The sequence below is a fragment of the Seriola aureovittata genome, chromosome 20 (assembly GCF_021018895.1).
Source record: "Seriola aureovittata isolate HTS-2021-v1 ecotype China chromosome 20, ASM2101889v1, whole genome shotgun sequence".
Taxonomy (NCBI): domain Eukaryota; kingdom Metazoa; phylum Chordata; class Actinopteri; order Carangiformes; family Carangidae; genus Seriola; species Seriola aureovittata.
The window spans coordinates 13,787,416-13,799,505 of record NC_079383.1 but is presented as its reverse complement, the minus strand read 5'-3'; the positions used below and the strand labels follow the sequence as shown (position 1 = coordinate 13,799,505).

Below are 12,090 nucleotides of genomic sequence, written 5' to 3'. Positions count from 1 at the left end.
GACAAACACACGTCAATATCTGAACTAAAGCCCGAAGAATAACCAAAGAGATGAAGAAAAAGTAAACTATAAGCTTAACAAAAAATTTTTAAGTGGTTTTATATTGGATTTCATTACAATGTGAGGTGTTTCAAATTTTTTGTCCTCTTACCCAGAGAGAAGATCTCCCACAGCAGAATGCCGTAGGACCACACGTCACTCTGGGTGGTGAACACCTTGTCGAAGATGGACTCGGGAGACATCCACTTCAGAGGGAGGCGGGCCTGTCAGCCAATCAGAGCACAGGAGCACAGTTACATCCTTCTTGTGAGTAAACATTGAAAAGTTTGGCTGGTTGAAAAGCTACAGATCCTTTTGAGGAAAACACAGACGGTTAACTGCTTATCTTATTTTGAAATTATGCATAGTTGTCCTATTTCAGCCACATTAATAAATACTATTTTTGTAATTTACAGAAAACCTTTTTGCCTGGAGTAGGTAAGAAAGGAAGTGACTGCAATTTTTTTTTATATTGAGGTATTTGTAGTTGTTTTTTTAATTGATATTCTGAATAATTTATTACACTATAAAATTTTTCATTGTAAGAATACTTCAAAAATTTTTACACAAAATATCTTAAAACAGATATGTCAAGTCAAGTTTTTTTTGTTTGATAATAGTATTACAATCAATGCTACTGGTTAAATGCATCGCTTAAACATTGCTGCTAAAACAGAAGTTTAACATTTTTTATTTTCTGTTTTATTTTGACGGCTCACGTGAACTCACATCTCCCTTGCGGACATAGTCGGGGTCTTTGTAGATGTCTCTGGCCAGGCCGAAGTCACAGATCTTCACCACTTTATTGTCGGACAGCAGAATGTTCCTGGCTGCCAGATCTCTGTGAATACACTGACGTAGGCACAAAGACAGCACCATCAATGAAATATATGAAACACGCACATGTGTAGATGCATGCACGCACACACACACACACACACACACACACACACTCTCTGCACACACAGACCTTGCGAGAGGCCAGATACTCCATGCCACGCGCCACCTGGAAGCTGAAGGAGATGAGATCCTCCAGGAATAGAGGAGAGCTGGATGCAGATTTGGGATCTAGGGGGAGAGAGAGAGCAGACACAGCGATGTAAGAGAGAAAGAGAAAAAAAAAGCTGTTGCGATTTGCACAAATAAAGCTCCTGTCTCACCACAGCCCTTCTCTGTCTTCTCCCTGTGATCAAACTCTGTTCTAACGTTGCTCTGGCCATCAGAAACACTGCAGACACTCATCCCTCCATCCTTTCCTCCGGCCATCTTGGATTGGGAAAAATCAATTCATTGTTATCAAATATTTTATTAAAGAGAGTCAAAATTAGGACAGTCAAACGTCAGGATGGATTCAATGTGTCCTTAGAGATTTGTTACAGTGTTACATGCTAGTTTTGTTCAGTTTGTTGAATGGTATAAAAGAGAAATTTGTACAGCTCATTTCTTTGAAGCCACAGTTTTTAGTAATGTCTAAACCTGTGAAGAAAATAAGGAAGTACACATCCTGCTCAAGAACCGATAACATCTTCGAACCTCAAAGAGATTGCAGAAGTGAGTTTTTGAAAGTATAATTTTGTAGTTGTGTGCAGCTCAAAGAGATAATTTTATTTTTCTCTTAAATGCAAGACAATGCTGAAATTTGGCCACAAACTCATATGAGCTATGTTTTTACTTCATGAAGGTCTCAGTCAATGTTAAATACAGCTATCACGACACCATCTTTAACTGCTGCCAAAGCTGCTGAGCTCACCCGGTTGTGCACAAACACCTCTCTCTTGCTCTTCAGAAAGGCAGAGAGGTTTCCATAGCGACAGTACTCAACGATGACCATCAGCGGCCCTGCACACACAGAGAGCAACAACATATATTAGAATTATGTCAAGTGTGAGAACATAAACACACACAAACACTGACATGCTGACTGCATCTCTCAATATACACATAAGTTAACTTTGGCATATATTAGGCAGATTTAGAGCACACATGCAATGAAAATCCACATACCTCCCGGCTTAGTGCAGGCTCCCAGTAGGTTGACTACATTCAGATGGTGTCCAATGTAGTTGAGGATCTTCAATTCAGTCATCAGAGCTTTGTGCTCGCTGGCTGTAGCTCCCTCTAGTGGACAATAGGCAGAAAAGAAAAACAAGTGGCACAAATGTTCTTTCTCAGAACTGTAATTAAATTTTCTAACAGAACACCAGGGGCCTGATCTTGTACCTTTGAGCATCTTGACAGCCACAGTCCTGCAGCTGGTGGCGCCATCTATACCAAACGCACACGCCTGCATCACCTTCCCGAAGGCTCCACGTCCCAGAGGTTTCCCTGCGAGGAAGAGAAGGGAGGCGATGCTGATAGGGAAAAGGGAGGTGTGTGTTTGTGTCTAATTGAGCAACATTATTAATTACTATTATCATCCATCCTGGATGTGAGATGCAGAGATGAAGAGATGAAGAGAAGACCCCATCAGGAGTCCATCTAACTGAATCCCACCCTGATGATAGTGAGAGCTGATTAGTTCCAGTAAACACAGTCTACACCCCCCCCACCCCTCCCCCCCTCCCCCACTGGAGTTGATTAGCTCCCCACAGACAACACAGACACAAAGTCTGATTAATGGAATGAGAGTCACTCCCAATAATAGTCTGATAAGACCTATGAGAAAGTCCTCGTATCAGTTAAGTGATCTTATACACCCCCCCTCTCTCTCCCATCGTTAGATTACCCAAAATCCTCCCAGTTTCATATCACAGTCAAAGACTGTCATGCTAATGTTATCAATTTCTGCATTTAAATTTGAAAGAAAAGAAATGTACCTAATTTGAGTCGCTCCCGAGGGAACTCCCATTGGTTGGGGTCATATTGTAATCTCTCACACTGCTCCTCTATTGGCCCCTCTCCTGTGTCCAGAATGATTGACAGGTACTCTGGCTTGGTGTTTAAGGTGTTGGGCTTAAACAGATAAACAAAATAAAAAAATATTAAATATTTAAAGTAGAAGTTGCTCTGGGACATTCACATTGTATGCAATTAAATTCATAGGCTCAATCACTAAGCAACCGTGTGTTTCGAAAAATGGTTCATGTGAATGTTTTAGCTTCTCTGCCTAAATTATTCATATTTATCAGACATACTTATTATATGATTATTAATACATGTTCCAGGTTATGTTAAACAGAGTATACAGGTGACAAGACAATAAAGTCTAATCTAATCCATTCTAATCTGTTCAGCATTAAAACTTTTATATGGGCAAAAATGAATAACAATATTTTCCTCTCACCTGTTTCAGTTTCCGTATGAAGAGTGTGAGCAAAAGCCAGAAGAGAGTGGCCACCACGCAGGTACAGGTGAGAGTGGGAATTTCCAAAAACGAGGATTCTGAGGCACCTGCACACAAACAAGCACACACAAAGAAACACACACGTTAAAGCTTCATTAGCTTTAATATTTCATTAGATTACATTTAGTTATTGAACACAAATTGCCCCGGAATAAGCTGCACGGGTGTAAGAATGTTGTTCCGTTCACACCACATCACAGATTTCTTTTATTATATTTGCTGTTTTTTATTTGATATTTGTATTAATCTATTTGGTTTTGATCAATTGATTTGATTGTGTCTTTCCTAAACACAGCTCTGAGATTGAAATGCGGTTTGGAATTCAACTGGAATTAAACTGAGAGAAAGAAATCACAGAAAAATACTTAATTATAACTACAGTATATAATTTTACTTTACTCAAGTTTTCTCCATGCTTCCAAGTGGGGGCACTGCGTTTTCACTGTTGCACCATATTCCACAAACAGTATCATCTATCCTCCTAATTAAATCACATTAAATTTTTTTTTTTCTTTTTTTAAAGGGGAGATGTAGAAATGCCCAGCTCAGTGCAACGCGGAGCTTTTCTGAGATGCAGGCCGGACCCTTCCGCAGGAAATAAAAACGGGAGACAGTTTCCTTCCTGACTCATCAGAATACAACAACACACACACACACACACACACACACACACACACACACACACACACACACACACACACACACACACACACGCACACATACACACACACACACCACACACACACACACACACACACACACACACACACACACACACACACACACACACACACACACACAAACAGCCCCTCCTCCCTCCAGAACCAGACTGGGGAGCACGTCCACCACCTCTGCCACGGAGCAGTGCTCAGTCTGGGGGGGTAGAACCAGCCTGTCCCCCCTGTCTCCACCAGACACATGAGTGTGTGTGTGTGTGTGTGTGTGTGTGTGTATGAATGTGGTGAATGAGTAAAATTGAACAAAAGCAATGTGTTTGCCACATTGGGATTATGATAGCACATACTTAGTTTATTAATCATCTTCCATTAATAGAGCTGAAACGTTACACCTCAACGTATAAATACTACATCCATGAAAACAACTATACAGCTACTTATAGAACTGAGAACAATGAACATTCAGACATACCCATATATGGAGGTGCCCCATCTTCAGGTCTGAGATCACCACAGCCAATCAAAGGCCGAGGTGCTTGAAAAACACAATTGGTTTACAGCTACTTACTGTTGACCCATATGTAGGCAGAGCTCTCTGCAGATCCCCTCTCATTGGTGGCCTGGCACGTATACAGACCCTGGTCCTCCACTGTGATTCGGTCAATATGGAGGGTCCCATCTTCTGGTGATATGACGATACCTTGCAGACGGTGGCAAATAAACTTTTACACACCAGATTACAGCTGCAAGTTACATGTTTGTGGTCTTTTTTTCTAATTCATTTTTTACCTGATCCCTGTGACAGAGTATGTTCGTCTTTGTACCATGTGATGACAGGGGTCGGGATGCCTTGAGATGGACAGCTAAGGGTCACTGAACTGCTAACGTTGACAGTACAATCTGTCAAATTATTATGCAGCAGCGGAGGCTCCAGAACTGAAAGGAGACACACAAACACGCTATGAATAGTAGAATGCTGAAGTATGAGTGTGTATTAGTACAGTGCCAAAGCACTGCATAGAAAAATTGCACTTTTTACTCATACTACAATTTTTGACACAGTTATAGTTATTACTACAATACATTTATTATTTTAGATATACAACAGTATATAAAGTAGTTAGAATGATCCATCGATCCACTTTGATCAATTTCAACATGAATCATATACAGTATTATAGTAATATAATAATATAAAGCGGTGGGAGAGAACATTCTGCACAATAAGTCCTTTTATTTTTGATACTTAAAACTTACACTAACTGATTTTTCTGGTCATTTAAAGGCGGTGAACACAACACTGACATATGAGCAGCTCTTAAATTGATACGGAGAGCTTGTTTGCAAACAGCCTCTTATTTACACATCCAGCAGATATGGAGCAACATTAACATTCATCTGGAATCCTTTTTCTGTTCAACTGCCAATTTAAGTCCTATATTTACTTTCCTTTTTACTTTTGGTTTTTGCTTCCACATCCACAAAGACCTGAGGGAAACTGATCTCTTTAGAAGATAAATGTTCAACTATGTTCACTGAAACAGCTGCCGGCTGCGGTCCAAAAACAGTGATAAGAGCGAAACTAAAGCGTTTAACTTGCTGCTGGGAAACCAAAACAATGTGGAAAAATGCTCTGCATGGATAACTGCAGAATCAGGTGATAAATCAATGGGCATCCATCACTACAAGAAACACCTTTCACATTACAAAACTGTTACATTGTTATTATAATACTTTATATTATAGCCTTTAATGACATTTTGCTGCTAATAGTCTATATTTACTTTAACTTTAACAAGTAAAACTTTGAATAGAAGACTTTACTTATGACTGAGTACATTTTACATGGTGGTATTTCAACTATTTTTACTTGAGTAAAAGATTTAAACTAGATAAACTAAGATCAGTGTTCACAATTGTCTCAGTACAGTTGTAGCTATTTATAGACAAACAGAGATCTCTGATGAAGTGAAATCAGTGCTGCTTTCTCCACAGTTTGCTGGACCGGTGCCACTTTCGCACAGCAATTCTGCGCTGGTAGTTACACATTTCTGTGGCCTTGGGTTCAACCTGTGAGTCAGCTGACATTTGGGCCCAGAAAAACTCCACAATGCAATCCCATTTCTAAAAAGACAAAACAATGTTGTATTTCATCATGTGGACATTATGGGCCCATGAGTGCACACAATGAGTTGTAGCTTTTATGTTTCCCTCTCATGGACTATAATTACACTACAAATCTCATACACTATAATTAGATCAGATGACTCCTGATTCCGTGGAGCTCTCCATGTTTTAATTTTCCCCCATTCCCCCTCTTTTTCTCTAGTTCCCTCACTTGTTTCTCTCTGGTCACCCTGTCTCTCTAGTAATTCCTTTGTGGGGGTCCCGAGGGAGGAAGTTGTCGTGTTGAGCCCTGATTGTATAGAGAACAGCAGTAAAAGACATGAAGAAAAGTCACTTAACCAAGGCGACTGATTGTTGTTTCCCCTATCTTCCTCCTGGACAACAATTGATGATTGTCCGCGGGGGCTGGGGCCTGACAGTGTCTGATTGGCTGATTGTTCCTCCGGCCTTGTGTAGGGGCCTGTAAATGTGGCATTGTGGGAAGTGCCATTGTGTGCTCTTCCTCCAGACAAGAGCTCATTCCCACGTGAAAGAGGTGCTGAGCTGGAGCGCAAGAGCAAAGGCAGGGTGGGGCCCCAGGAAGCTGAGGGGACCCAATTCCCAAGAAGCAAGACCTCTGTGAGAGAGTGTGGGTGTTTGTTTGTTTGTATGTATGTGCAACATATGTGCACAGAAAACATCAAGAGGCAGAGAATATGGTGTGTTTAACTCTCTTTAAGTTAGTAATGAACAATATTAATATAAAATACTTAATGTGCATGTGCACAGCTACACATTCAAGGCCCCTGACAACAATTCAGTTGGAGCCCCCAGACAATAAGTATCGCTAATCTGTGGCATTTTAGAGAGCTTCTGTTCAGCACTGGGTCCCCTGAATCATTCAGCCTCTGTTTCTGTTTCAGTTCTTGAAAACCAGGATTTGTATGGAGGTAAAGGAAGGCCATAAAGATGTGAATTAATGAGCAATTGAATACCTAATTGTGAAATTTAAATAGCACTGAATTTATTGCAGTGAAATATTTATACCATTTATCTGAATTCATGTGGCTTGAATTCTCCTCTAGACTTGGTTTTAATTAAATAAAAAAATTAATTAATTTTTTTCTTGTAGGTTTCAGTAAGTTAGATAGAAAATTAAAAACGACTTTATTCAGGGTTCTCAGATTAAATTATCGAATTCAAGATGAGGAATTCAAACTTGAACATCTGGGATACCAGAAATCTTTCAGATCTCTGTCCTCTAATTCCTGTAAGTCAAATGATCTGAGAAAAAAAAGACTGGAGACTGGAAATCCCTGAACACTTTAAATTTTATCTGAATTTGTGACCTTGAGAAAAAAAGGCACATTTTGGGACTGCAAATTGACACTCAAACCATAATGTACATAAGAGGGATGGTTGTCAAAGTAAAACACACTGTGCAGACAACAAGGTAAAAACATGATCCAAAATTGCTTGAAATCAATGAAATGATAGATACACAGGTGTAATTATTCTTTTTTTTTTTTTTAAGTTCAACCAACAATGTTCAACACTGATCATAGAGATTGAAGATGAGAATGAAGAGGAGATGAAAAAGTTGAGATTACTCACTTGTGACATCCACCTGTGTGTCCAGATGTGTCTCCTGTCCAGTCACGAGGTGGCGGGCGGAGCATCTGTAGGCTCCAGAGTCTCTGGCTGTCAGGTTGCTGAGCAACAGGACCAGAGAGTTAGAGAACTCCCCTGATGTGAGCTGCTGACTGCTTAGGGCAGGGCTGCTGGATTGGACATCCTCTGTGTCATTCACTCGTTGCCATGACACCGTGGTGTACAGGTACTTATTGGCTACACAGGTGAGATGGAGGTCCCCGCCCTCTCTTGGTTCCTCCCGCTGGTTTACACTGAAGCCTCCTGGGACGTCTGAGAGGAACCAGAAGAAATGAAGAAATGGATTGTTAGGAAAAAGAGGTAGGGAGCGGGACCATGAACAATATATAAACCTTCACTGATCTCCAGTTTGATGAATAAGCCTTCTCAGTTTCCCGACATGTGAGTCAGGATCCTGCCTGCAGCCTGAAACATACACTTTAAGACCTGATTCCACCGAACCTCCATTTTTTGTAACCTTTGATGACAATGTTGAATGGCTATTGTGGGTAAAAGCAGGTAGTGGAATACAGTGAAAAGCCTTTTTATTTACTTTAGCCATTCGAAACTTCCCGTGGAAACGGCTCGAGAGTTTCCTGATGGCAGATAGTGTTTATCTTTCCCGAACACCCCAAGGCCTCCCGAAATAAAGCGGACCTGCCAGTCCAAGGAAGTGCGCTGCATGGGGAAGTGGAACGATAAGAGCCCCAGTTTCCTGTTTCGCTATTGCTCACACACTAACAGCTCAGCACAGCCTTGTGCGCAGATACATACACATTCGTGCACAACATAAACAACCTTAACCTGTAGGCTTAGTTACAAATCTAACCCAACATCAAAGGTACACACCTGCAAGATACAGTATGTACACAATGCATGTTCATAACTTTGTTCTGGCAAGTATTTAACCTACATTAAGATACAGGTTGAAATACTTGAATCAAGAGACTTTCACTGTTTTTGTCCTTCTGATGTGCCATATAACAGATTTCCAGATGTTCAGAAATTTCCATAATACTGGATTTAAAACATCCAGTTTAGTTCTTACACCTGAACTCTGAACTCTATTTCACATCTTTCCTCAAAAAATGATCAAATTTGTGATCAAAAAACACTTAAGGCAGTAAAAAGTTTCAGTATTTCTTCAATATATAACTAACAATGCAATATAAGGATGCAGTATATTGCAATACACTGACGGAACCAGCTGCTGTACCGTCACTACAGGTCCAGTCTAGACTCAAGTTCGAGCGCTGAGGTCTGTTAGTCTGGAGCTTAACACACACTGCACTGACCTTGCTGGTGTGTCTCTTTGTTCTCTGACACAGCGCCTCCTGTCATACTAACAGTGAAATAATCTCAGCACAGTAGTAAGACTTCATCCAAGGCCGGCCCAAGGAATAAGTGAACTAAGCGGCTGCTTTGGGCCCCCCTGTGGCCACCAGGGGGCCCCCAAGAGTGCTTGAAAAGGCCCACTATATATATATATATATATATATATATATATATTATATATATATATATATATATATATTTATATATATATATATATATGTATGTAGTAGAATGCTGGCCCTAGTATATACAAGGGGCCAGCATTCTACCACCTACAGGCTCCACGAACATCATATATAATTACATTGTTTGGGATCTCAAGCAGTGGAAAAAATAGGTAAGTGCTACTGAACTTTGCTTGGAAGCTGTATGGTAGTTTTAATCTTCATTTATTTATCTATTTATTTGAAAGCTAAAACAGATTATCAGATAAATGTAGGCGTAGTGAAGTAAAAAAGACATCATACAGTATAGAGAAGCATTGGTAACTATCCAATTGCCAATTAATGTTTTTTCATGTCGTTATATTATGCATTGATTTATTTAGTGCTGCTGCACATCTCCTATCCAAATTGAAAGTTTTCTCTGGGATATAGTGGTGAAATACAACAATATAGATATCTATTTTAACACATTTCTAAATTCGACAAAATCGACGCGGCACCACCTGAAGCACCTGGCACACACCCCCATACCAATGGCAATCAGCTGCATCTGGAGACGGTGTGCACTCTACTGCCAAGAGCGGTTGTTGCTGTTCTCTCTTAGATTTATTGGATTGATTTTTTTTATACTGTATGTCGGTGTTTGCATTTTCCAATTGTTCTACCTGGAGATGACGAACAAGTTCTTTGGGACCAGTGTGGCTGGACTGCACAGAAGCCGGCAGCCCTGTTGAGATTTATTAAATTCCTTATTCTTTATCAACAATGAGTGTGGCTGTTGCTTATTACTATTAGCCTATAGGCTTACTATTTACAAAATCAAGACCTAGTTTATATTCACTAAATAAAGTTTGTGAAGTGGCTGCATCTGTTGGTATAGGCTCAGTAAGGTTGCTAGCAGGAGTAAAAAAAAAAAAAATCCCATGACAGAGGTCACCACGAATACTATGACATTTTTTGCCTTACTATACTATGACATTTTATGCCTTATCGTACTTTGAAGTCTTCATTGTTTAATGTATGATGATAAATATGGGGAGACAAAGTAGTACACTGGTTAGAACTGGTGCTTTGTGGAGTGTGAATGTTCTCCCTGAACCCATGTTGGTTCCGAAGCCTGAGGACATGCAAAATAGGTTAATTGACAACCCTAACTGACATTTTCATGCCTTACTATACAATGACATTATTATGCCTTACTATATGACAATTTTTTTTTTTTTTTTAATATATGATGACATATATGTGGAGAAACAATAGTACACTGGTTAGAACTGTTGCTTCGCAACGAGAAGGTTGTGAGTTTAATCCCAAGCTGAGAAATTTCTTAATGGAGTTCATATGATCTCTCAGTGCCCACGTTGGTTCTCGTCACCAAAGACAGGCACAATAGGTTAATTGGCAACCTTAACTGACGTTTTGATGCTTTACTATGCTATAACGTTTTTTGGCATTTTCATGCCATACTATACTATGACATTTTTGGAAATTTTATGCTTTACTATACTATGACATTATTATGCCTTACTATACAGTGAAATTTTATGCCATACTATACTATGATGTTTTTAAACTGTTTTATGCAATATTATACTATGACTTTTTTTGACATTTTATGCCATACTATACTATGACGTTTTTTTTACTTTCTATGCCATACTATACTATGATGGGTTTTTTTTAGATTTTTAGGCCATACTATACTATGACGTTTTTTGACATTTTATGCCATACTATACTATGACATTTTCTGACATTTTATGCCATACTATACTATGACGTTTTTTGACATTTTATGCCATACTATACTATGACGTTTTCTGACATTTTATGCCATAGTATAGTATGGCGTTTTTTGACATTTTATGCCATACTATACTATGATGGGTTTTTTTTAGATTTTTAGGCCTTACTATACTATGATGTTTTTTGACATTTTAGGCCATACTATACTATGACATTTTCTGACATTTTATGCCATACTATACTATGACGTTTTTTGACATTTTATGCCATACTATACTATGACGTTTTCTGACATTTTATGCCATAGTATAGTATGGCGTTTTTTGAAAATTTATGCCTTACTATACTATGACGTTTTTTTGACATTTTATGCCATACTATACTATGACATTTTCTGACATTTTATGCCATACTATACTATGACGTTTTTTGACATTTTATGCCATACTATACTATGACGTTTTCTGACATTTTATGCCATAGTATAGTATGGCGTTTTTTGAAAATTTATGCCTTACTATACTATGACGTTTTTTTGACATTTTATGCCATACTATACTATGACATTTTCTGACATTTTATGCCATACTATACTATGACGTTTTTTGACATTTTATGCCATACTATATTATGACGTTTTCTGACATTTTATGCCATAGTATAGTATGGCGTTTTTTGACATTTTATGCCATACTATACTATGACGTTTTTTGACATTTTTATGCCAAACTATACTATAATGTTTTTTGACATTTTTATGCCATACTATACTATGACGTTTTTGAAAATTTATGCCATACTATACTATGACGTTTTTTTAGATTTTTATGCCATACTATACTATGACGTTTTAGTGCCATACTATACTACTATACATAGAAATTTCTTTGTGAAGTTTGTGTGTTCTCCCAGTGCCCATATCGCTTCTTATCTCCAAAGACATGCAGAATAGGTCAATTGGCAACGCTAACTGGTGTTTTTTGAAATTTTTATGCCACACTATACTATGACGTTTTTTGAAAATTTAGGC

At 38.8% G+C, this 12,090-nt stretch overlaps 1 protein-coding gene across 2 annotated transcripts in view; it reads right to left on the bottom strand.

Moving 5' to 3' along the window:
• Positions 1–12,090, bottom strand: part of flt1 (fms related receptor tyrosine kinase 1) — a 45,551-nt gene that overhangs the window by 3,672 nt on the left and 29,789 nt on the right. For both annotated transcript variants that reach the window (XM_056364869.1, XM_056364870.1), the window contains exons 13-24: positions 7,780–8,088; positions 4,849–4,995; positions 4,628–4,759; positions 3,323–3,429; positions 2,856–2,991; positions 2,260–2,364; positions 2,044–2,157; positions 1,790–1,878; positions 1,200–1,305; positions 1,010–1,107; positions 769–891; positions 152–263 (exon numbers count right to left, since the gene is read on the bottom strand). In XM_056364869.1, the coding sequence (XP_056220844.1) occupies positions 152–263; positions 769–891; positions 1,010–1,107; positions 1,200–1,305; positions 1,790–1,878; positions 2,044–2,157; positions 2,260–2,364; positions 2,856–2,991; positions 3,323–3,429; positions 4,628–4,759; positions 4,849–4,995; positions 7,780–8,088 (1,578 nt within the window). The remainder of the gene's footprint in view (positions 1–151; positions 264–768; positions 892–1,009; positions 1,108–1,199; positions 1,306–1,789; positions 1,879–2,043; positions 2,158–2,259; positions 2,365–2,855; positions 2,992–3,322; positions 3,430–4,627; positions 4,760–4,848; positions 4,996–7,779; positions 8,089–12,090) is intronic.